General features: G+C 35.5%; 1 protein-coding gene across 1 annotated transcript in view; it reads right to left on the bottom strand.

The window, feature by feature from the left end:
• Positions 1-27,515, bottom strand: part of CNTLN (centlein, centrosomal protein) — a gene marked incomplete at both ends in the record, with an annotated part of 61,287 nt that overhangs the window by 20,164 nt on the left and 13,608 nt on the right. The window contains 3 exons of the mRNA XM_009700326.1: positions 1,160-1,286; positions 3,022-3,119; positions 6,403-6,567. Of these exons, the coding sequence (XP_009698628.1) occupies positions 1,160-1,286; positions 3,022-3,119; positions 6,403-6,567 (390 nt within the window). The remainder of the gene's footprint in view (positions 1-1,159; positions 1,287-3,021; positions 3,120-6,402; positions 6,568-27,515) is intronic.

The following is a 27,515-nucleotide window of genomic DNA, read 5'->3' as shown; positions in this document are numbered from 1 at the left end:
ATAGACCAATGCTCCTAGAAAATCAATACAGCTCTCCTGACAGCATTAATCACAAAGTTTTCCTGACAATATCCAGTAACAGGGAATTTATTTGATCTTCTGCTGAAGATAATGTAAAATTTATCAAGTTGATTTTCCACATGGAATAATCAAATTAATGTATGGAACTTGATTCTCCGGAAGTTGAGAAATGCAGTGCTTAAAACACTCCAAGAACAGCATTAAAGTACATCGTTACATTCTAAATCTTTCATCTAAAACCAAAGCCAGGTATTTCTCTCATTTCATACTTTAGCTCCCTTGCTTACTTATGCTTTCAGTCTCTGGTTGCAGATTTCTTAATAACACTTTATCTTTGGCATGGAGGGTAAGACAGTAGCTCGCTCTAGAGCTGAAAGTGCTACATGACTGCAAGCAGAGATAGTGCTTGTGATATTCAGCAAGCACCTGCATTCTAGGAAAACAAAAGCAAATTTGTAAATTGTTTATTTCTATTTTGGGGTCATACACTGCACAACCTCACAGACCACCAAATGTCAGAATCTTTTTTGGTGTTAAAGGCCAAAGTGCAATACATTGGTTGGATAATATAGAAAGATGCCAAAACATATACAAGTTCTCTAAGCTTCAGTGGAATCATCGTAGAATTTTGCAGGAGAAAATAAAGTGCTATAGAAATGAAACTCTACCTATACAGACAGAATTACATTAAGCTAAGAACTGTGAATCATTCATAACATTGCAGTAGAAAACAGATTAACATATTAAAGCATTTAACTACTATAGCCAAGAGAGGTGCATGGACTTCATTAGCATATGGTGTGTAAAAGCACCTTTGTTTCAGGTCTACTGTATTTTATGAACTTACAGTGCATAAAACTAAATCTCACTACTTACAGCATATTCCTGCATCTCAGTGTTCTGAATACTTTAATTATACCTCTTTTGAACATACATTAAATTATGCTGAATCCATCCAAGCTATCACCATATACTGATTTCATAGAAATTATAGTGAGCGAATTATACCCTTAAATTAACTGTATGTTGTTTGTTTAAAGCAATATATTGATTTAGCATGTACAGCGTGTTGAAATAACTTCTGTAAATCCACCAGCTTTTGCTTTTCCTAAAACTATCACTACCAAGAAAGAAGTACCTTTCTCTCAAGACTTTCTAACGTTTCATTAGAAGTCTTCTCATTTTCTTGATTTGCTTTTAGACGAGACCTTAAGTCTTCTATCAAATGTCTTTTCATATTAAGGTCCCTCTCCAATTGAGAAATCCTGGAAGGGAAGAAGTCACCTTGTATGTCACTGTTAGAAAATGCTGTTAATATGCAACTATTTTAAACAACTAAAAAGTGTAAATGCAGTAGTCAAACTATCATTCCTGTAGCTTTAGAATATTTTTTAAAATAAAAGCTGATGCAATTCTTGCAGTTTACCTTATTCTCAACCATTAAAACCAGTTTCAAGTCTCTTATTAAACAGATCTATTTCAAAATATGCAATTTATTTGTGATTTACTTTTTGCTGTGGTTTATGCTCTAACTTGTCTGATCTGAAATCATAATAGTAATTCTTAAGCTATTATCAAAAAAAGACAAAAAATCTGTTGAACTCATAAAATTTAATTAATTTTCTTTGATGTTTCAAGCATGTATCATTCAAACACTATTTTGTATAAAATTATTTTTAAAAGAAAGTGAAAGAGGGAAGTCTCCTTTCATGCAACTGAGTAATACACAGAAATACCTGAAAAATCTCTATCCCTATAGTATGTTAGATAAGATAATAATTCTTAAAAACTGCAAAACCTAGAAATAACATCAGCATTTTTCAGACACCTCTCAAAAGAAGAAACTTTCACATACTACAAAGTAATCTCTGTTCAAAGAGAAAATTATGCCTTATACAATACCTACACTATTATGATACTAATTAATATTTTAAATATAAATATAAGCAATACCTCAATATGTTCAGACTTCTGGATTTCTTTTTTAATGAAAGCAAAATGAATGATGGTAATATGTTCAGGAGTAAAACACTGTTGATACCATGTCAATATCGTATTAAGAAAAGTAGGGAAACAGTGCATCTTAAAATTTCTTCCATCTATTTCACATTTATACTATTAAAGTTATTTTGGTGATTATATCTTAGAGTTTATGAAAACACATGATCTAATTTATAAAGGAAGCATGAGAATCAGTAACTCTATTTTAAATTTAAGTCTTATGGTGGAAAAATTCACTTTGCCTTTGGAACAGAAAATATGCAGTGTACACAATTTAACAATTTTAAGAGTTCTTTATTTTTGAAATGAACTAATCTCAGTTAAGTAAACTGCATTTTTTCTACAAATAAAAAAATAGAATGGTTAGAGGAGTTAAACTCTGTGACAGGCAAGAAATTCACAGATACACTAATAGCTTATGCTTATATAGTAATATAATTGAAGAACAGTACTATATCAGTTAAAGTAGGAAGAATAAAAGTCTCAGTTGCATACTTCACCACAATACATGTGAATTTCAAAATGAGTAGTAAACCTTAATCAATTCAAATAGAAACAAATACACCTGTCCCTTTGAACTTTTTATGAATATAAGACTGGATATTTAATCTTGTTTAAGCATCTGAACCTTGACATGTCTCTTAGCCCCTAGGCAAAGAATTACCGTATTTGAAAGATTGTGTTTAACAGTGCTGAGGAATTCATTTAGAGTTACAGCAAGGATAAATAGTTTACTCTAGAGTCTGAGTTTTGATTTAAGGCATTCTTATTGCAACACAGATACCGTAGCTAGCTAATCACTCATCAGTTTAAAAAAAATGCAGTTTTAGCATGTACTGCTCCAGTTTCTAAAAAACAGCCTGTAATAATCTGCAAGACTGCAATAAAAACAAGGAAAAAAAAAATCCTCTTAAAAATCTATTTAAGAACGGTTAATGTAACAATTACACAGCTGCCACTGGGTGGCACCAAACACAACGGATAGAAGAGTGAACGTACTTCGCCTGTAGTTCCCGAATCCGTTCTTCTTTTTCCTGGACTTCATTTTTCAGTGACTTAATGGTGGTCAATTGCTTAGTGATTTCATTATTCGAATTCTATATTGAAAATTATTAAAATATAAATAAAGCATACCGGATATTATAGCAGTCAACAGTAAATTTGTTTGAAATAATAGGTTGTGTAAACTTCCACATATTTTACGATGTTCTTAGAATCTAATTGGTACAAAAGGACCATTCTTACTTTCTAGCAACACTTAAGCAAAAGTAAATTCCTTGGAAACTATGCTCAAAACAGTACTTTTCCATGGCTCTAATAATGTATGATTAGCAGATGTTCCCTAGGACACCTGCAAACCCAGTGCACCTATCAGGACAACATTTTCTCTTGCACAGCATGGCCAGCTGAAAAGGTAACAGAAAAGAAGAGAAATAAAATTGCATCTTCATTTGTCCACATCCTTGAATGGTATAGTTCTACAGCACAAGGGCCCTACATCTATAGAGCAACAATTTCGAACAATCTCTTTCATCTTGTCCATTTAGAACTTTAAGACAATCTGCAAGAGCAGCTGGTTTTGTGTCCCCTGAAACTCAAAGCACCAGACAAAGACATTTCCATTTGGCCATACTAACACCTACATTTCAGTAACAAAAAGGTATGATCCTAACTTTTGGGCATATGTAATTCCAGTGAAAGAGAGTTACACAGTCGTTGGCCTTTCCTCATTGTATATAGTAGGAAGTAAAAAAAAGTCTCAATTGCTCCATGCAAACACACAGACAATCTACCCAAGATTTAAACACAGAACTACTGAATCACTCTACAGAAATAAAAATATGAAATTTAACTAAGTAGCCATCTTAGCAATCTGACTATATGCATTGAACGCCATTGCTGAAAATGGCAGCTCAAACATATCACATATAGAGCTTTCAGAACTCCAAAAGGTGTTGCCAAAAGATACATAACGTGTTAAGCGTACGCACAACATATATGTGTGCATATATGCATGCAGGTTCAGCCACTGTACTAAAGCTTTTTACTCATTATGTATAAACAATAAGTGAACAGATCAGATACGCTGTAAACAAAGATACTTCAGGAGAATTTCTCTGCTCAGTGCAGGCTTGTAACGCCTATTAACATTAATGGGAGTACTGTACATAACTCTGTGCACCTCAAGGGAAGTATATATTCTTGTGTGCATAGTCAGATGTAAAATATTGTTCTTAATAACTTGTCTAGTCTATTTACTATTATTATAATGTGAGGTATAACCAGAAAATTGTTAAAATTATGTATACTAGCAGAATATTCCTGAGTTTCCTGAGACCTGCTTGGTGAGCTTGAGCTTCATTAGTGTGAAGCACAGCACCCAGTTACAAGGTTTACACACCAGATAGGAACCTCAATACTTAGGTGGGCCTCTGCACATGCTCAGAGGCAAAGACATATGCTTATGGTATTTTGCTTCCAAACCCACCACCCACACTTAACACATTTCCTCCTATTGGCAAAGATACAAGGAGTCATTAGATAGAACGCAAACAAACACTGCAAAGATAGTACTGAGAAAAAAAAATTAACTAACAAAACCAGGTACTTTGAGATTTTGAGCTATAAGGAAAGCTTTTGCCGCTTTCACATTCAGACATTTAGGAAGATAACTTTGTGTCTCCTTTTTAAGTAAGCTAGATAGCCTGGAACAATAGTTGACAACTTTTGCCGATTTCTTCTGCTAAAAATGATTTGCATGACTAAAATTTTTGAAAAATAAGGCTAAGAATTTCAGTAACTTACGTAGCTTTTGAGGCCCTTATAGTCAAAACTATCATTGAATTCAGCAACTAGTGAATTTACTTTACTAATCTGGATTTGGGATCACACACTATGTTTATTCTAACTGTATTTTTGCATACATGGGTTATTTTTGACATTAAAAATGTAATATATCTTTAAGAAGGAATAGAAAGTCATGTTAGTATTTTTTACATCAGATTTATATATGCTTGCTAAATGTTTCCTCTGATGCAGAAACAAAAAACCCTGATTTTTTAGCAATATATTTTGCAGTTCACATGTAGCAGACAAATAAAGTAGGCTTCTAGCATAAGTGTTACTCTTAAGAGTATTTTACAAAAAAAAAAAAAAAAAATTCCTCATTTTTAATCTTTCTTACTTCCATAAAGCAATTGACTACGTTTCTGGATAATGAGGACATTCATCTAAAAGGAACAACCCTAATTAACAGAAATTACCACTCACCAGCAACTGAAGCAGATTAGTCAAACCCAAATCTAAAATCAACACTCAGGAAGTCAGTGTGTACAGATTCAAGATCTCTTTCTCATAATTAAAGTAGATCAAATTACATGCCTTTTCATGGCCACTCCCTGCTGCCCTAATGTCTTTATCAATGTGACCTACCTTTACTAATCCCTGTGCTATAGCCATGATCTGTGATACCATGATTATCATCAACAGTCTGAGCACTACCCACATCTCATGCGCTAGCACAGCTAATCCAGTACTCAGAGCCAGAGCCAGCTGTATCTCTCATGTAATATGGCCTTTTCTTCTAGTTGATCCTTTGGCAGCTGCCTTGCTAGTGCTCTGGTTCTTCTAGCAGCAAGACGCTGTACCATTTTGACCTTTTCCCTTTCCTCAAATACCAAACATAAACTGATGGAAAAAAACCCCAACTTCAGGACATTCTGTTGCACATATACTTCCTCCAGTGAGAAGACAGGAAGAATTATGTTCGAGCCAGGCCACCTGCTAAGAAAGCTCCCAGATCAACACAGTCCAGCATCTACATCATCCACATATAACAGAATCATTGCAGACTGAAAAATGAAATCATCAACAAGTTAGTATTTTCCTACCAGCTAATCTACAAAAATACAAATACAAAAACAACGATGTCTCTTTGAAGACAAGAGTAGTAGTGCCATATAGGTAACAAAACACTGTTACATTACATGAGCTGCCCCATCAGGTCAAATTCTTTGCTCCCCTTTCACACCTAGCTATTGCTTACCTCCTTAAGGGAAGCAAGGAATCAACACAATTCTCATTGAAATAATTCCACAGCACTTTCCAGCAAGATGCATTTAATAATCGTGTGAAAACCCAGCAAGCCTCCCTGTCTGGCCTATTTGATCTGTAAAAATTGTTTTAATTGTAACTTTTAATTCTTCTGCTTATGACTACATTTCTACTTAACACCAAAGGTTACCTAACACCTAAGTTGCTAATCATTGGCTAAGATACATAAACAATATGCATACGTGAGTATATGTATATCTCCTTGACCCAGTTATAAAATACTGTTCATATGAATTATCCTCAGCACTACATAATCTATTCTGTCACCTTTAGTTTGCATTGCAGCTGTTTCATCTCTAAATCAACGTTCTTTGAAGGAGCTGGTGTGGCTTCACTCTTGCCAGCAGTTTGAGACAGATGTTCTCTCAACTTCAATTTTCCTTGTAAATCTTCCTTCTCCTGTTGCCACTCGGCCAGGTTGGAGGTCAACACCTGCTTTACAAACAGAAGAAACAATCACAATTGCATCCTGAAAATGTTTCTGTTTGATCATGAGATGCTTCTCTGGTTCAGAATTCAAGAGGAATGAAACAGTATTTATTACCTCCATCTAATTATATGTCATTGCTGTTAGTTTAAATTCTCTAGTCCACACAAAGATTAAAAACAAGCAATTTTTTTAAAAGGTAAACTAATTCAATTTTGACTGTACACATTGCTATTTTTAAGACAGACAAAAATTATCATACAAAACTGTAACAGTAGTTACTGATGAAATCTCTTTACCTAGAGCCTCTCTGGGATTCAGCAATTATTTCTACACAGAGCATGAAGAAATATCAAGGTGTCTCAGACAATAATGCGTATTAAAGGTGGTTAAATGTCAAATCTGTTTTAATGGTGACCACTGTAAGCTCACTTGAATTGCTGTGTTGACAACTGCTATAAAACATAAACCCTTCTCTTGGCTTTTGTTTTGATATTTGTAGGGCTTGTAGAGGTTAAAGCAAAGTGGACCAGCTGCACTAAATATCTTCTGGTTGGCTGGTCTTTACTCATGTTGTGTTATTTCTTCCCTTTCACATATATGCACCATAGCCAGAGAACTACATATTCCATAACCTTGACTCTAGGGCTGAGGTACTTAAGTGGTAAAAGCCAAGCTGGAGCAGGACAGGATAACAGATGTTAGTTGTTTATTCCACTGGGTAGGTCTTACCACCCTATACTGCAGCCAAAATGCTTCTCATTTAGCAACATAAATGCTAAGTCCAATTAGCAGACGAGGCTTGTTAGGGATTTAGTTCAAATAAATAACATGCAAACAAACTCTCAGTCTTGTTGCACTTGATTGACAACTGACAAGACTTATTCAATCTTTATAACAGTATATTTTACAGTACTCCTTATAGATGTAATCTTTTAAATAAAATACTTGAATGTTGTTTTGCAAAAAGGGGAACTGAAATAATCTTCATGCTAGTGGTTAACTTTCATAAATCTGTAGTCAGCCAAAAGCCATCAATGGCCTAACAACTCTCTGCTCCTTAAAACGGTAACTACAGTATTATCTTACTATTCCAAAGAAGATTGTAATATGGTAGTTTAACATAAGGAACAATTATACAAAATGGTATTGAAATCTCTCAAAGGGCAAAAAACCTTCTTTGTGAAGAATCCTGATAAGAAATTGCAGAAGATACTACAGTTTGAAATGACTAAATGTGTGCCTGATTATATGCTGGTACACAAAAAACATGGGTAAGAGAAAGTTAAAGGTAGTATTCTATTTCCAAGCATTTTATTATTTAACTCAAAAATAGATTTTATATTGTTTGATGTTATTTGAAAAAACATTTTATGTACATGTGTTCATATACACGTATACTTCCATATCAATCATCTGAAGATCACATATATCACATACATCCAAATAAAAGAAAAACTACATGCTCATGTTTATCCCCATTACAAATGACATGAGAATGTTTGTAGATTTTGTATTAGCTTAAAAAAAATCATGAATACAAGAAAACGCATCCTGTATTTAAAGTTAAAACTCAATGGTATTTCAGACTTATGTGCATTTATTAAACCGAATTAGCAGTTTACATATGTATCTGAGATAAGTACTTTTCTTAGTAAAGGGGTCAATCTTCCCATTCTCTTCTGCGTCTGTTGTCATTATTGAACATGAGATAAACAATGTTAATGTATTTTCGAGTCGGCTATTCCTTAACCTGATATGTTATTCTCACAATTAATACAATCTGAGTAAAAGACAAAATGAAGGTTACTTTAATAAGCAAAACCAGCAGTAGTACAGAAAGATGTAACACAGGAAGATATAAGGATTAGGTTTATAAGAAAGATGTAAGGATTAGATTTGTCCAGGATAGCCAATATTTCTACATGCAGAATTTCGTGATTCAGTGTCTCTATAATAAATTATTCATAAAAAGAAAAGAAAAAAAAAATCCTAGCTAGATCAATATCTCTGATTAAAATTAGAAATGCCCCCATATCTGCCCAAGACAGCTCATAACTCTCAGAAGTTTCTTACGTTACTGCTGCCACCAAAATGCACCTGGTCTAAAATGCCAAGATTGCAGTAGCCACATTCCCCAAAATGACAGCAAATATATCGAAAAAGTCTGAGTTTCCACAGGACAGGTACCAAAGCAGACAGTGCTACACTGGTTACAGAATTTACTTAAGTGAGGAGGTAGAAAAAAATTATTTAAAATATGAATGTACATAAATTCAGAAACAGCATCAGAACTATGGGGTTGAAGTGAAAGTAGTGTATGATGTACAAGACAAACACCCCCTAACTTGCAAAAGCAGACAAAGACAGACATGCAATTGCAATCAGAGCTACCAAAAAGGTTGTCTCTTAACAGCTCTGGAGACAAGGCAAAATGTGTTACAAGTTTGATAATTCTATTGCATTATTCTTCTATTTGCAATATATTGAAAGGGTATGTGAAAATTCTGTATAAATCTATGTAGGCTGTGAAAAACAGCCCCCCTGCTCCGCCAAGGTATTTATTTACTTGCATTTACTTACTTAAGAAGCGAGTTCATTACCCTGCCGTCCCTCAACACTCGCTAAGTTTTAGGTCAAGTCTTTTGTTCTTTTTTCGTTTTTAGATACAGAGGTTTGTGTGTGTGTGTGCTACCATGCACACAAATCCTGAGTGACAGAGTAAAAAGGATTTACTCCAGGGGAAGAGGTCACCAGGATGAAAGGTAGAATCTTAAACACCAGCTAGACCAGATGTTGGTAAAGGCAGGCTACCGCTGTTCCTCCATGATGTAGCGGCCTTTGTCTGCTGCACCTCCTCCAGAGTGTTTTGGCTTAACAGATGTTTATAAATTCAATATTTTAACGTCCATCTATCTTAATCTCCTTGCTCCTAGTATACCCGTGACACTCTGTTCTGCTGTACACAAAGGGATAAGTGATGAAATCTCAGTTTCTGTGTAGTCAATGTAAAACTTCCAGTGACTCAGCAAGGCTTTTTACCATAAGCCCTCTGCTCAGAAAGACAGTTACGTGGAAGGCCCGATGGATTAATGTAGTAAGCTCCTAGAAGAGCCTATTGCTTCTCGGCATCACAACCCTGTGAGGAGTTTCTAGCTCAGTTTACAGCAGTCACTCTACTACTGCAACTGTCATGTATGAAAATGATACTTCATTTGGTGGTGGCTGATACTGCACTGCTACTGCTGTACCTGATCCCATACATTCATATTTGCAGAATATATTATATAGAATGCATTTCTAGGAAAAATTATGAAATAGGATGTAAATCAGGTGTTCTTGAAATCCTTTCTAAGCAATGGCATAACATTATTTTACTACTCATTTTGTAATCCAACTACAACTAATATAAATATCCTCAGATGTGTAAAAATTATATTTGCTATGAAACTTCCCATCCTAAAATCCTGACAGATGAAAACATTACAATGTGCATGTAGATATCTGTAAGAAGCCTGAAGTCAATATATTCCTTTTTCTTTTCTCTAAGAAACCTTGCTACAGTAGGTAATAAAATACATTTGCTATACGCATAGCTCCTGTACCAAGTTCTATTTTAAAATCTAACACTGCTTGTCTGAAGGTTTTAAATAGAATGTTATTTTCTGGCAGCTTTAGCTTGATCATGAAAAATATACAAGATAAGCAGTACTTGTTGCACACATAAACCATGAAAGAATTTTTCAAAACATATTTGCAGGCACAGAATTAGGTATTTATGATTTTACACACTCTATCAATTGTTATTATAACATAATGATAAACCTTTTTACAATATTCAAGGCAAAATTCATTCAGTCAGTCCCACTAACCTTGACTCTGTTTTGTTCTCTTGAATCAAAACCTACCTCTGGTTGACGGGTCCCATTAAAAAAAAAGTTAAAATTAATAAAGATGGTATGTAGCTATCTGAAAATATGAAAATATATATACCAGACTAAAAAGGCAACTGTGCTGCATACTTAATGTGATCATACAGAGAAAAGGCAAATAACTCCCAAATCCTCAGTGAAAATTTTTTTCCATGTAAGTGCTGTACGTGGTTGATTACTTAGTATTCCAGACATGAAGACAAAATATGAAACTGAAGTCTTTGGTGACTTAATAGCCTATCCTTAAATTGAAACAAACACCCCCAAAAGCAAGAAAAAGTTCTAAAATGTAGAAGAAATGTCATTTATTCTTCTGAAATTTTAGTAAAATTTACTGTATCACTGAGTTATAATTTTTTTTTCAGCCAAATGCAGTTATCAGCAGCTGACTTGTTTCACAAAATGTCAAGTAAATGAAGGTAATATAGAGGACTTTTTGCCATTGCTTTAGCTAGTTGTTAGACTTCAGTAGCCTTTAGAGACCATTAAGTACCCTTTGGCTAATTGGCCAATGGTAGATTAATCCTCTTTTTATTCTAGCAGCACTATTTTAACACCCTTTGCACTCTGTCAGTGTAGTATCTGAATGACAAAATAATATTGTGCATGAATAATAAGCAGAAAAGTTAAATTAACATTTCATGTTTCACATGCCATACCTATGTGTCAGGGAAAAAAACCCTCTTTTAAAGCCACTGACATTCAACTTTTTTAAGCAATCTCATGTTGACATCTTACTGAAGTGAATCTTCCTAATTACTGCTAATTGCCTATCAAGAATTTTTTTTTTTCCTTGAAGTGCAGTTGTCTAGTATAGATGAACACAGCTCCAATGTGCATAGTAAAGACAGGCATGACACTTGAGGTGTGCTACATTATTATGAGGTCATTCTAAATACGGTTTGCAATGAACAAAGCAGCTTTTAAGGATGTTTAAGGCATTGAAAATGTCAATCTCTCATGAAGTGTTTAAATTAGTTCCCAGCAGAAAAATACTGATATCAGCATGCAGATAAGAGGTATATTTCTCACCTCAAGGATTTTATTAAAGAAAAAGCATAGTCGTTCTATTGATAATGTCACTGTAACACAACTGCAGTTCACAGCTTTATAAAAGCAATGTTTACACTGTTATCTACAGAATGGCCCTTTCGCACATACAAATTATAAATTCAGCTATTATTGGGAATACATTTGTAATCACTAAGAAACAAAGACTCCTACCAAAGGTTTTGAATGTCTTCTTAATCATGTACTAGTACTGATCAGAGTAAACATTGTTTATAAAGGGCTATTTCCCGTATACCACTTCATAAACAAATTTTTTACTTGTAATTTTAATTCAGCTATTTTATAGCTAATTTATAGCTAAATTTATTCTACAACTTATAAACTCCTAGTATTACAATATTTGATCTGGCTACTGCATCTTATGAAATAATAAAAAAATAAATTCAATAAAAGCAGAGCAGATAGGTCCATTTTAAATTTTGGTGTGTCTTTTTGTTTTTGTAAAGAATGGTAGTATCACATAGATGAAGACCAGAACACATACACCAGAACTCTATTCTAGAGAAACACACAAACACTCATGTATAAATGAACTGGAGTAATATATTCTGGGCCCAATTCTCCAAGAAATCATCTGCTTTTATAAACAGTAGACAAGTTTGAGTACAGAAGTGCACATTGTGCAACCAATGATTTTTCAAATAAATTATGGAAAATAAGAAAAAACTGTAAAATATAGGTAACTATTTTTTAATATGATGAAAATGCTTCTGAAACATGTAATCTGTGTAACGGTAACACCAATTCAAAGATTAGGGTCTTCACCTGCAGCAATTCTATTTTAGCTTGCATTTTCTACCACTTTCATTTTATGTCTCTGTATGAGTAAATATTGCTGTATTCCATGCCTAATTTCTGTACATATTAAGAACACTAACTTCTTGTATTAAAGCAGCACTCCATTTGTCCTTGCAAAGTTCAAAGGAATATAAGGACTATTAACTACATATGTAACATTACTTATATAAGTAGTTTAATTATGATCAACTATATAATCATATGATCACAACTGCTTAAATTTTTGTAGGGATTGAGTTTCCAACATGGAAATGCAAACTGCTAGAATGTACAGACGTGCAGGATCTTGCCTATAAGGCCTTAACATTTCCAGATAAAAATTACAGAACTTAAAAAATTAATATTTCTCAAAAAGAAAGATATTTAGGATTACAGCATATTATATTTTACATACTTATTTTAACTTACTTGAAGTATTAGTATCTACACAGACACAAGACTGTACATTAGAATGAGTTTTACTACAATTAAATTAAAAATGAAAATATAACCAGAGACATTTCACAACACTTCATCCCACTTGAAAATATCTGAATGTTCTATCAAGCCAGTTGTGAAGATGTGGCTGAAGTCCAAAACCAATGTTTCCATGTACCCACCACTGTTATTTAAACAAATACAAGTTGACCTGGGTATTTCAACACCTAACATGCCTGTGCACACCAAGTATTGCTATATACAAGTGAAGACTTCCATCTGATGCATAAAATTTGCTCAAAGATTTGCATACCTTTGTACTTACTAGAGAATTTTCAATATAAGACATGGACTCCATGCAATCTTTTATAGCTAGGACTAGGTTTCACTGCAAGATTTTTTGCACAGTATTTATGTGATTTTCACCAAACATGAGAGTTGGGGCAAACTCATAAAGCTAGAAATTTGAATTTTTCATCTAGGGTCAGGGATAGTGCTTGCCATATTCCCCCTGCTTAATCTTAACACATCTAAGCACTGCAAATGAACTACTTGCATGAGAGCCAGTCAGGGAATTTCACAATCCCTACAACTCATTACGAATTTAACAGCAGCAATACTAAGTATTCATATGTTTCAGATAACACATACAAATATGCTGCACTAAAACTCATTGGGGGAAAAAATTAATAATGCTTCCATCTGTTTTCCGTATAGCTCACATAAAATAGAAAGAAACCAAAATGAAAACACTATACTAAAGACTGTTTTTAAACTTTCTTTTGATTTATCTTATTTCCAAAGCGTACAGCTTTATAACTTTAAAAATTAAAATTATTTTTAAAAAAATATATAAGCAAGAAAGAAACAAAACAGCTGAAAGAATGGTGAAATATTAATTTAACCTCTCCTCATTTCCATCTGTTTTAGAGAGTGAACCATTTTCTATTGAAATACTTCTGCATGTCAAATATAAGTGGGCAGGAATTCTGTGCTTGCAGGGAAAGCTGTTCCATCTCCCGTACTCTGGCCTCCTCTTTATATATTGTTTTGGTTTGCTTAAATCTCAGCTTTTCAACTGTTAAAGACCATTTTCCGCCAACTTACAGAAAACCTGTCTAAAAGATACAAAGGTTTGAGGAAGTGATATAAGTATTTTGAGATTGAAATTACTAAAAAATATGTACATCAGAGGTATTCTCAGAAGTGGGTTGCAATATTCAAGGAACAATATTTATAAAGATAGCTCTATATTTAATTTTATACAATTATCATCTCATTTGTAACTGCTTCAGATATCCAGAAAAGCTGAAAAAATGTCCTCAGTAGCTCTTCTGATTTTTTTTATGTAGACAGCTGTGTAAAAGCAAAACGTTTTAAGTGTAAACTATATTAACAAATTTAATTATTGGAAAAGTTCAGTGTTCTCACAGTACAGGACAAAAATACAAATACACAACAAAGAGTTGGGGAAAAAGACAGCTAAATCACCTGTAATTCTTCTAGTCACATAAGAGTGATACTGTACAAATATTAATGTATTATTTACATTTCTATATAAGAAAATAAAGGCATATTGCTAGCCATTTCTGAGAGGTACGAGGAAGCTGATGACAGACATTGTGGGGAGGATGGGAAGACAGCAATATTTTTCAAAATCATGAACTGCATTTAAAAATTACCACTACAATGTATTGCATATAAATTAAAGTGGTAATTCATCCCTGGATTCTTGTAAATGAACCCTCACAGTCTTATCTTTAATTTGCAACTTATCATTGGAACCTTTGCTAAAATTACAGGCATAAATGAACAGTTTAGGATAAATACTCCTTACATTACATACCAAATAGCTGAAGAGACCATCAGAAGAAAAAAACATGTTTTCAGCCTAATGTATAAAATTAAATATACTTTTCCTTTATGATGATTAGCATCAATATTATGACTCATTTGCAATTAATTATTTCCACATACATGAACAGTTTGAGGACAATGTTGTAGTTGTGCCTAATCCCTGCAATTCAACGTCCCAGCTTGAACCAGACCTACAGCTGCTCTCTCTTAGTACTTCCCTTATTCTCTTCTGCTTGCTTCACTGAGGTAAGACAAAGTCACACATTTCTCTTTGGGGTACATAATACCCCAAAGACCACAGGACTGTCTTTGAATCTAGGAACAGGCAGACCAGTTCAGCCACCAAAGAGTGAATTCTTTTCCAGTGCCTGTGAATCTTGTGAGATATGCTATGGTGAATCATACAGTGTCCACTGCTGAGAAAGAAATGGAAGCTCTTGCCACATTATGCATCAAAGGCAGCCTGGAGTGATGCAAAATAAACCTGAACATGACTCAAGCTATGGGAACAGTCCATGATTATCTCATTAATTGTCAATGAAACTTTAGGAGACCAAATCAGATGGTGCAAAGCATTAATAAAGAAGTATAAAAATTCTTCTACCTCCTCTAGCAGTAACCAAGTTCGTGAGGTCTAGGCACTTCAGGCAAACAAACATGGCTTCAAAACCACAAAAACTCTTCCCTTATGTTACAAGGAGAGTAGTACTGTCTGACTTCTGTAGAGATGCCAAAGAATTCTGTGAGCCAATACTCATTGTCTGCAACAACAGGAGTCTAAGGCAGCAAAAAATAAGGGCAATCCCAAGGAGGGAATGCTGTAGAGATAACCATTTTTAAAACAGAATCTCATGTAGTGCTCCCAGATAACATTTTTTTTTTGTCTCAGAAGTAGTGTTATTTGTAACACTTTCCTTTTCTACTGCAGTTGAAGATGCCTCAGCTCTTGACTCCTATTCCTTTATGCCTAGAAAGAAAAAATAAAATAAAATCAAATGCAGTCTGAAGGCTCATGCATCGTCCTTGGTGAAGTGATGAGAATGTCTGTACTCTTCTGGCTGGTAATCTTGGCTATAGATGTGTCTTTTGAAGTTTCTCGCTGTAGTGAAAGGGAGTAGCCAGGACAACAGAGCACCACCATTAACTCTGAAGATACAAGCTTAAACAAGGGATTGTGGGAGTGAGAAAGCTGAAGTAAGATGCAAGCTCTAATAAAAATGCCAGTTCCCTTTGTGCAATAAGAAATCTCAGTGTGGGATGGCTAAGAAAATAGGGTCAAACAGAGGAAACAGGTGCTTTGCAGAAGACCTAACAGTGCTGAACTGGTGAAGGAGAAGATGCCTATTCTGAAATCTGGAGGAGTTAAAAAAACCTCCAGGACTAAGTATGTTTCTTTATGACCTTGTTCCCCCAAGGACAGGATGTGGGAACTGTTGCTATGGTCCTGCTTTCTGATAATTGATACACCTTACTAGAAACCAAAGCGTAACAAGCTGCATGGAGGAAAAGGAGAACTTGATGTCCAAGGAGTAAAAGCTTGCAAGGACCAGCTACTAGCTCCATTGTTCAAGCTCTTCAGTATTAAGATATTTTTCCCATGCTAGTTACCTAAAAACCCCAAGTCCTTCCATTTGAGAATGAGGACAAAAAAATAAATGGCTATAAAAGAAAGACTGGTAATGATATCAAGAATACATTAAATTTCGCACAAGGGCAAAAGATTGTAAGTAGATTATTCCTGAAAGTTTTGGGTTATCTACAGACAAGATTCTCCTGCAAGCCTTCAGCAGTTCCTCAGTGCCCTCAGGGAGAAAATTTGCCTTATATCTAAACCACCTTCCTTAAAAAGTTAAATCTATTCTCCTTAAAGGAGATGGAAGCACAGACTGACCACTAGCCCTTTTAAAAAATTTTTTTACACATTGGAAGGTGGTTATTACATTCCCTCAGTCTTTACTATTGATCTGTTATTTTATAATTTCATTAATTACCCTCCTTCAATCTTTTCTCAGAGGTAACATGTTCAAAACTTCTTAGAATTCTTGTTCCTTTCTTCCAATATGTGTATTTTATGTTTGGTGTCCAAAGCAAGACACAGCATTTCATAGACTGCCTTTACACTGCTAAGTACCAAAATAAATGTCCTCTGTGAAATTCTCTGTAAGAAATAATGCCTGACAAGCTGGCAATGGTGCAACTATGAAGAGCAGTAGATTTGACAAGCATATGGTCTTCATGCTATGAAATACCATCTTCACGTTACTGAGAAACAGACACCAGTATTTGTCCAAGCTACGGACTTTCACAAAAGAAACACACATATTCACAAGCAAAAAAAAAACCTGCTATTTTGTCTTTTTCCACAACTCATGAGTTTGCATCTCACATATGTCAATCTTGTAAAGGGAGGGATAACATGTAAAAATACATGCATCATGTATGGAAATATGTTTTTCATGACCAACAAAAACTTTTTCCCTCTTAGTTTACTATATTTTTCTGTACAAATGCGGGAAAAACATTTTAAAAAGTAAAGACTAAGTACATTTCAGTGGTCATTCACAAGCGATATTTCATTTAAACCTTGATTTGGTCTTGTGGAATTCAAACTACAGAAATTATCTTACAGAAATAAAAGAAAATCCTTGTTAGACTTGGAAAAAATCCCAAGATAGCCAAACTCAAAACTTTAACTTCAACAACACTTTTTGTCTTAACTAGTAACAGATTTTTAAATCAAATGATCTAGAGATTTTTCTAAAGATTTTGATGTTTAAAATTGAAAAATGTTGGCAAACATCACAATAATTATTTTTTCCTTCATGGCTAACTTTCAAATTGTTACTATTATGACTGTTTTAGAAACAGAAAATTAAAATTAAGAATTGCAGCTTCTTGTGTCTTTTTTACACTTTAAAACAATTGTTTCTTTTTTAATGAGAAGGCGCAACATCCATTTGCAGCTAACAGAGAGTCTATTGCTGAAACACTACTTACACAAATGTCTCCAAAAGTCACATTTGACCATTTACAAATAGATAAATATTATAAGGACGGTTGCTTTTTTATTATTTACCTTAGTTTTCATTATATTTTATGTGACATGCTTTTGATACTAAACAAAAATGTACAGCCCTTTTCAATCATAATTTATAAAGAAACAAAACATATAAATATCAGTATTTTGGCAGTTTTATGTGCAGAAACAGTCACATACCCTTTCTGACCACTATTGCTTACTGAGATCTTGATGACAAACACGTATTGCCTCACATCTCTAAAGGCAAAGTGAAGCAAGAAAAGTTAAAATTCTTTAGAAAAATGTAAGCAGAGTTTCCTGGTTGGAGCTGTACAGGAACCATAATTTTGTTACAAACCAAACAGAAATTATAGACTTGCAACATTTAGATCACTTTCATTGACTTAAAATACTGTTCTCCCAAGTGACCTAAAAAACTGAGCAAAACAACAGTATGACTATATTGTACAGGGTGTTCCTAGTGATAATCATCCTTTCTTCAACACCTAATACAAAATACAAACATTATTTTAACAAATACCACTTGGCTGACCTAGAAGATAGGACAAAGGAATAAGAGAGTCACGTTCAATTCCTCATGGATTCTCAGCTTGGATCCTGTTTTTTGCACAGTTTACCTTGTGAACATGATCCGAGTGACATTTCACAAATTCCTGGATAAATGTTGCTACACTCTGCCAGCAGAGACACACAGGCTGTGTCGTGCTCAGATCAATAATAGCACTGTGTTTCATCAGCCTCGAAATCAAAAGAGCTTCATCTGGCAAAAGCCATGGCCCTCGAGAATCTGACATATATATACTGAATACCCTACACAGGATGTCTATTACAAAAGCTGCCAGTGTAAAGACAGGTCTAGAGATACACAGCGAATACCTGTAAATAAGAAAATATGTATTTGTATATATAAACAAGTTTTTAACTCCTTTTTATGAAAAGTAAGAACAAATATCACAAAGCAGCAGATGAAAAATGGAAATGAGACTAAAATTTTACAATTCTCGACAGAAAAATAAAAACACAGTCAGGACAATCCAATATTCATAATCTTTTGAGGAATTTACTATAAAATGCAAGTACCATTTGAACTGTACACAATAATATGTATGACAGTGTGCCTCAATAAGATGCACTCTAAGCTATCCATAACGCCTTCTTATCAAAATTATGCTCATTAAAAACACAGAACATTAGAAAACTTTTCTTCAGGGCAACTACTCAAAGTAGAGGTCTTGAGGCTGTAAATCATCATACTACCTGGAGTTTCAGGTCTCAATATAGGCTTTCCTAAGGAAACAATGGAAATTTATGTCTCCTTCTGTTTAGTTTCCTTCATGATTATCTTAACTTTATTTTTTTAGTGACACAGCTTGTAAAGTTTATATCTTCAAGTAAGCGCAGCACCTGTAGATTTTTAATTGAAATTATTATCGATCAGAATGCTTTTCCCTCATTTGTTTCTCATAGCAAATTTAGTTTTTTTTTTCCTATATTGCAAGTTTTTATTGCAAACAATACTTTGAAAGGTAAGTATTTTTATTCTTCAGAAGCCAAGTCTATAACAAAATATCTTAACTTGAGCCCTTTATCAAGATTTTGACTGAAAAAAGATTAATCTGTCTCTGAAATGAAAATCTTTGTCCTTCAAATATTTCACTACTACCTCATTAAAAAACTGTTTCCTTTAGCTCAACCCTACAGGTAGACAAAAGAATATGAAAGAAATGTTCAAAAATAGCTTTTATCTTTTTCTTTTCTGAATTTTCCTTACCAAACTGTGCATTACCTAAATTAAAAGAGCTTTAGTCTTCTCTCAGCTCTGCAATCAGCAACTCTAAAGGGCTCTACCAGACTAATGTAATCCTAAATTCTGTGTACACTACAAAAGCTATTTTTCCTTCTCTTTGCATTTCTTCTGCTAAAGACTAACTATCATTTAATGTTCCTGTTGCACACTGTGGAACATTAATTTCCTTTAGGTTACTCCCTTCATTTCATTATCCATTTTCCCTGTGCAATGACTCTATATTTGCATGTCTTGACTGGTGATGGCTTCTTCCTCTGCCTCAGAATTTCTCCTCTTTATAACCTGATGTTTGAACATCATTATAACACTCCTCCTTGGCTTCAGTTAGACCCTTATAGACCATTGGTTTGACTTTTCTTAAATTTATCATCCACGTTTACATCTCCTCTTCACAGCACTATTAAATGCATTCTGGTTTTCATCACAAAATACTGTTGCCCAGCTGTGCTTAATGAAGTACATGCATTGGTTCCATCAGTTCTTCAGATACATGAACAGTGTCACTGAAGTTAAGGATACACCTTCCTGTTTGTACTTTTCATTAATTCAGTTCATGTCATTAAACATACCCTCTCTCTTCCTGTTTCTATTTTTTTTCCTCCTTCCTATAGAACAGATTTTTTTTATTCCTTTCAGCCCACTGCTAAACCACAAGCAGTTGATTTCTCTCTAATTCTTCCTTTTTAGATTAATTGTCCAATATCACTGCAGTTCTGTGATTCCAACTGGTAATGGTAAACTGCAGTCAGATAAAAATTGCAGACTTCATATCTGGTATGATTCTGTCTTGTTTTAATTCTGTGTCCTTGAATCTTTTTCTATCTTCCTTTGCTAGACTGAAGACTCTACAAGCAAATTGCTTTTTCTTAGATATTTAAACTTGAGTTACCTTTTAATCTCTTCTCTGAAAACCTCAAATTGTTCTCAGGAACGGTATATTTCCAAATCCTTCTCCTAAGTCTTCTTCAACTGCTTTTTACTTCCATCAATCTCTTTCTTGGATTCCTGGTATTAGAGCTACATAGAGTATTCTAGGAGCAGTCAAACCATGCCAAGTGAAAGGCGAATCATGCCAGTGACCATGAGGTGGTGGAGTTTAGGATCTTGCGTGGAGGAAGCTGGGTAATACATAGGATTACTACCCTGGACTTCAGGAGAGCTCACTTCGGTCTCTTCAGGGACCTACTTGGAGGAATCCCATGGGTTAGGGCCCTGGAAGGGAGGGGGGCCCAAGACAGCTGGTTAACATTCAAGCACCACTTCCTCCAAGCTCAAGATCAGTGCATCCCTATGAGCAAAAACTCAAGCAGAGGGGGCAGGAGACCTCCATGGATGCACAAGGACCTTCTGGTAAAACTCAAATGGAAGAAGAAAGTTTCTGGAATGTGGAAAAAGGGACAGGCGTCTTGGTAGGAATACAGGAACGTTGTCAGAGTATGCAGGGATGTGACGAGGAAGGCTAAGGTCCACTGGGAATTAAATCTGGCAAGGGATGTCAGAGACAACAAGAAGGGCTTCTTCAAATACATCAGCAGCAACAAAAAGAAGAGTAGGGAAAATGTGGGCCCACTGCTGAAGGAGGCGGGTGCCCTGGTGACAGAGGATACAGAGAAGGCAGAGTTACAGAATGCCTTCTTTGCTTCAGTCTTTACTGCTAAGGTAGGCCCTCAGGAATCCCAGATCCTGGAGGTAAGAGAAGAAGCCTGGAGAAAGGAAGACTTTCCCTTGGTCAAGGAGGATCGGGTTAGAGATCATTTATAGACATTTAGAGATCATCATAGACACCCACAAATCCATGGACCCCAACAGGATGCACCCACGAGTGCTGAGGGAGCTGGCAGATGTTATTGCTGAGCCACTCTCCATCATCTTTGAAAGGTCATGGAGAACAGGAGAGGTGCCTGAGGACTGAAGGAAAGCCAATGTCACTCCTGTCTTCATAAAGGGCAGGAAGGAGGATCCAGGAAACCACAGGCCAGTCAGCCTCACCTCCATCTCTGGAAAAGTGATGGAGCAGCTCATTCTGGATGTAATCTCTAAGAGTCTGGTGGAAAAGAAGGTTATCAGGAGTAGTCAACATGAATTCACCAAGGGGAAATCATGCTTGACCAATCTGATAGCCTTCTATGATGGCACAACTGGCTGGGTAGACGAGGGGAGAGCAGCGAATGTTGTCTATGTTGACTTCTGCAAGGCTTTTGACACTGTCTCCCATAGCATCCTCATAGGTAAGCTCAGGAAGCGTGGGCTAGATGAGTGGACAGTGAAGGTGGACTGAGAACTGGCTGAATGGCAGAGCTCAGAGGGTCATGATCAGCAGCACCAAGTCTAGGTGGAGGCCTGTAGCTAGTGGTGTTCCTCAGGGGTCAGTTCTGTGTCCAGCCTTGTCCAGCTTATTCATCAGTGACCTGGATGAAGGGACAGAGCATACCTTCAGCAAGTTTGCTGATGATCCAAAACTGGGAGGAGTGGCTGATACACCAGAAGGCTGCGCTGCTGTTCAGTGAGATCTGGACAGCCTGGAGAGTGTGGGGAGGAACCTAATGAAGTTCAACAAAGACAAGCATAGGGTCCTGCACCTAGGGAGGAATAACCCCATGCACCAGTACAGGCTGGGGCTTGGCCTGCTGGACAGAAGCTCAGCAGAGAAGGACCTGAGACTCCTGGTGGATAACAAGCTGACCATGAGCCAGCAATGTGCCCTCATGGCCAAGAAGGCCAATGGTATCTTCGGGTGCATTAGGGAGACAGCAGGTCGAGGGAGGCTCTCCTCCCCCTCTACTCTGCCCTGGGGAGGCCACATCTGGAGTGCTGTATCCAGTTCTGGGCTCCCCACTTCAAGAAAGTCATGGAACTACTGGAGAGAGTCCAGCGGAGGGCAATGAAGATGGTTAGGGGACCGGAGCATCTCCCTTATGAGGAAAGGCTGAGGGAATTGGGTCTGTGCAGCCTGGAGAAGAGAAGACTGAGAGGGGTTCTTCTCAATGCTTATAAATGCATTAAGGGTGGATGTCAAGAGGATGGGGCTAGACTCTTTTCAGTGGTGCCCAGTGACAGGTTAAGGGGCAACAGGCACAAACTGAAACTCAGGAAGTTCCATCTGAATATGAGGAAGAACTTCTGTACTTCGGGTGTGGCAGAGCACTGGAACAGGCTGTCCAGAGAGGTTGTGGAGTCTCCTTCTCTGGAGATATTCAAAACCTTCCTGGATGAACTCTTGTGCAACTTGCTGTAGGTGACCCTGCTTTGGACTAGATGACCTCCAGAGGTCCCTTCCAAACCCAACCATTCTGTGATTCTGTGAAAGAAAACATGTTCTCTCCACTCCTATTGTATAGCATCTAGTTTGTACATTCAAGGACTGCGCTAGTGTTTTTCACAATGGCAATGGGAGTTCAGGCTCAGCTCATTACCTACTAAGATTCTCATTTTTCTTCAGAGTCCCTGGTTCCCAGGAGACAGCCATTCAGCCTTGCTTAACATGAACTTGACAATGTATTGGTTTTCATTATGATGTAATGATTTCCTCATTAAAAACACTGTGAGGTCATAATGATCTATACTTTTCAATCAGTCTCTGGTGGATGATTGAAAGCTTAGAATAGCTGTCAATGACTGAAGATACCCTCCTGCGCTGGCTGGGATTTTTACATTGCCACTAATTTTTAAAAAATGATTGAACAATCTTACCTCTAAAACAAACAGCAAAAAGACTGTCATATATTTCGTAGTATATCCAAATACAATAGATGTGTAAGGTGTAAACCATTATCTTGGGGAAAAAAATAATGTTATCATTCATGTGAGGGATCAACTGAAAAATTAATTTCATGGTACATGAGATCCTGAGCTAGTGAAAATGATTAAGTGGTACTTATAGGCACCAATTTAACCTTAAGGCATGAATTGAGACATTGAGTCTACACTGTGTTCCATGTGTTAGTGCCTAGCTCCAATCCAAATACTAAGTAAAACCAATCATGATGAAGATAATTTTTAGAATTTCATCTCCTATGTACATTTTAATACAAGCAATCAGTGTTGCACAGAGACACACAACAAAAACGAGTGGATGTGCATATAAGACTTCTAGATACTTTCAGGTTATAGAGCCATTTTTGTAATCCCATGACCCTGCTCCTTCAGCTTCTTAGGAAATCCAACTCCTGAAAGAAGGAACAAAACTGACTCTTACTGATTCACCTGTTACATGCCTCTACCTTTCTAACCATACTGAGCACCCTGCTCCGCCAATCTTATGTTCCCTAACTTCACAATGAGGGAAATTCATTTAACAGATTAGGACAGGAGCAAAGGAAAGGGAAATAAGGTAAAAAGATGCATTAGGAGAGTGCAGAAGAAGCAACTCACTTAATGTTCACAGTATAAAGGAATACAAAAGTATTTCTCCAATTCCTCATGACTCAAAAACTTTTCATAAAAACATAATCAATCAGGAAAACCTTTACCTAGGCCAAGAAAGAGAGGAAAGAGATACTGTTAGGTAAAAATCGATCATGAAACAGACAATTGCAAACAAACTGAGAGAATTCAAACTTTCAAGGTAGGATACATGGCTGATAGAAAACCCAAGGCACCTATTTCTTGCATTTTAGTAGCACCTACATAGAACAGTACACAGAAGTGTTATTGCGTAGTCTATCAGAATACTAAATCATACAATACTAAATCATACAATCATACAATATTAAAAAAATTATGCATCTACATCTTGTATTGTAATTCCTTCCCTGCAAGTTCAAAACACAAAAGAATCTCTCACCATAGAGAGGTCTCGATTCAAGACTAGAGCCAGTAAAACACATTTTTACCACCACACCCAGGAGGACTTGAAGTTTCATTGAATTCAGTGGAAATAAGCACATGCATAAAGTGGTTAGTAAACTACTTTCATAGTTAATACCGGTAGTTACTAATAATGAATAATTCATGGACCACTCCAGTGAACAAACCTAAGACTACTGATCCAGTTGCAACCTAAACTGGTTTTCTATGACAATCTACGAGAAAATCAGACTGCCAGAGTTGAAATGTAATCTCTTGTCTATATATGAATAATTATTCCCAAATAAATGGATTTTTTTGGATGAGATTTGATGGTGAATAAATATTATCTGACAAAACCTTGTATTATCCACAGAAATTTACATAGTAGAGAAGGTTCAAGAACCCAGTCTAGCTCTATGCTTAGCTTTAATTAAATGAGCAGATCACACTGAGTTCAATGAAGACATTCCTGTGAGCACAAAGGGAAATCCTATTATGACAGTATTTGTTGAGCTTTTCCAGGTCTTAAGCAGTAACTTATTCAGGAATTTTTTGGGGAAAAAACTGCAAACAGAGCTCTGGTTCTTGTCTAATAATAAGACATGATTCAATGCACAGGGAAAGTTTGATCAGATCACAGGGAAGGTGAAGAAAAATAAGCTATATATCACATGAAATGCATAAAGTAAACTTACAGGGCAATATCTTCCAATGTTTACTGTAATACATCTACAAGTATATTCTATTACTGTATTATACTAACAGATATAAATATACTAGATATGCTTATAGATATGTGTACTATCTCCATTTGTAACATTGTAAGAACATGCTATTCCTTGTGATACAGGTTCTTTCTTTTAACACAGAAGTATACCATCTATGATTTCTACATGATACAGCAATATAAATCATACTGATTGTAAGTATATACTATAAACTTCATGTAGTATCCACAATTTTTTATTTTTCCAGAATTTACCTATCTCCAACTTATTTTATTTTGACAGCAATATAATACAACTCTCCTAGTTCATGCCAACTGTTCTCTTTAATTTATGAATGAGACTCATTTCCTACATGCAATGTAGTTCAACTGTTGTTCATCAATAATTCAACAGGTCTATTGTAATTTTTCTTCAGAGATCAATATAAATATAAAAGGTATTTTGCTTTATTTTTGTTTTGTAATGACAGCACAGTTTCATAATAAATTTATTTTACAGGTTAGTTCTGTTAAAGGAACTGATTTCAGGATCCTGTACATTTTCAATGCAGCAAACTATATAAAAAAATAATAAAAGTTTTGGAGTAGATGCATTTTAAAAGGGCAGTTACTTTCATGTTTACCATTTGGCAATTCTTCATTTTATTTCCAAGTCAACTTATCTGACAGAGTAGAAAATAGAAACTTGAGAACTGTTTTATATCAGCAGCAATGCTGATTCAGTAGTTTACCAGAGCAAAAATAATATACAGTTTTCCCCATTTACTAACCAAAAAATTTGAACAAACATATTTAACTAGCTGATCATGTTTCGTTCCAGGCAGAATTTTGGACTAGGACTTAAAGAGGTGAATTCTAGTCTCCGAGAGTCACAGAGCGTTGTCTGTCTCTGTTTCGAGCCTCTATAAGTGTGATGTTGTAACCCGATTTTCAATTTCTTAGGCTCAGCAATGCTCTAATAAAACCACAGTATAGCAGAATCTATTCTTCTCAATATTGTCAATTCAAAGCCTTCAAAAACTACACGTAGGGCCCAGAAATTGAACGTAGATTCCATGAATTTTAAGTCTGAAATACATTACAGACAATTTTTCCTAGCCACAGATAATGTTGCTGTTCAGGTCTGGAACACTGTGCTGAGTCCAGGAAGAATGGTTTTCTCTCAAGAATACATAGATTAGCAGTGTGTTTTGAGTTTTGAATCACCTGCTGTGCCCCCAGAGAGTTCTATTCAAGGCATGCATACACAATGGTAACAGCAGTGTGACCTCAGAAGAAAAAAACATAGAATTTACACCCAACCAAATTTTGAGAAGACTTCAGCCTCATCTTGGCACACAGTTTAGTTCAATTATTAGATAAACTTTTGCTGTCTTAGATCGTATTTGCAAACTCTGGAAATGTCAGGCATATATTCTGTTTTAACATACTTTTATTCCTTCTGATTTAACTTTTCACTTCTGCTGCATTTTGAGAAAAAGTACAATAGAAAATTTGCTGGTTTGATTTTTTAAAATATTTTTTGAGAAACTGTCTTTGCTTCTTTTTGAATACTGTGCCCAAAGACTATAGTTCCTGCAGATGAAACAAGGCTACTCTTATTCAAAGCAGTTGGGAAAGGATAATCTGTACACTTCTAAAGAAGGAGAGGGGGGAGCAATCACATTTCTCCTGATGTTTGGAACAGAGCACAAATCAATTGAATTCTTATTAGATTATTTTTAGAAATCTGATATTGGAGCTAAACAGGAACTCAAGAAACGTGGAATCAATTTTTCTACTGCTTTGGAAACTCATTCTAGGGTTTTAAGAAAATTGTATCTTTGGTGCAGGTGACCTGCATTACACCTGCTTTTATTCACACAGGAAATATTGCCAAGGGAAACCAGACACATACAAAAATTGTTATGTAATTGAACAGTGGAAAATCTCTTCATGAAAACCAGAGTCAAAATGAGATCTTTGTGTAAATAATAGTTAGGTCAGTAATTCAAAATTCATCTAAGCTAATTATCAGTTTCTTCTTCATTTCTGTGTAATTGAACAATGCTAAATTGGCTGGTTTACTCTTATTTGGGTACCATAAGAAGAGTGAAGTTGTGGTGCTGAATCCGCAGGTGCAAGTCTAAATTCTGAGCTGTTCTCTGATAGACTGGGCAGTAAAAAATATTTAAGAGAAAATGTAGAGAAAGCCACAAACAAACCTTAAAGAACAAAAAGTCTTCTCTAGTGACTTACTCTTCTGCTTTTCATGCGCATAACTTTCTATGCTTGAGATAATCCACTAGATAAACACACTTTTGGTGAGCAAATTATATTTTAAAAGCACAGTATGAGTTCAGGGGGAAAAAGTGCCCTTAAAATTCAAAGAAAATTGAAAATTGAATGGCTAAAATACAGTTTGGAGAGATTTTTTAAATGTTATCAGAAAAAAAAATTAAATTAAAAATTTCTTAAAACTTCCACATTATCCTCTCCAAAGGATCTGTCAGTGTTGACTTCTTCCCATTCTCTGA

The sequence above is a fragment of the Cariama cristata genome, unplaced genomic scaffold (assembly GCF_000690535.1).
Source record: "Cariama cristata isolate BGI_N322 unplaced genomic scaffold, ASM69053v1 scaffold8945, whole genome shotgun sequence".
NCBI lineage: Eukaryota > Metazoa > Chordata > Aves > Cariamiformes > Cariamidae > Cariama > Cariama cristata.
The sequence above is the reverse complement of the archived record's forward strand: the minus strand, read 5'-3'. Positions and strand labels throughout refer to the sequence as shown.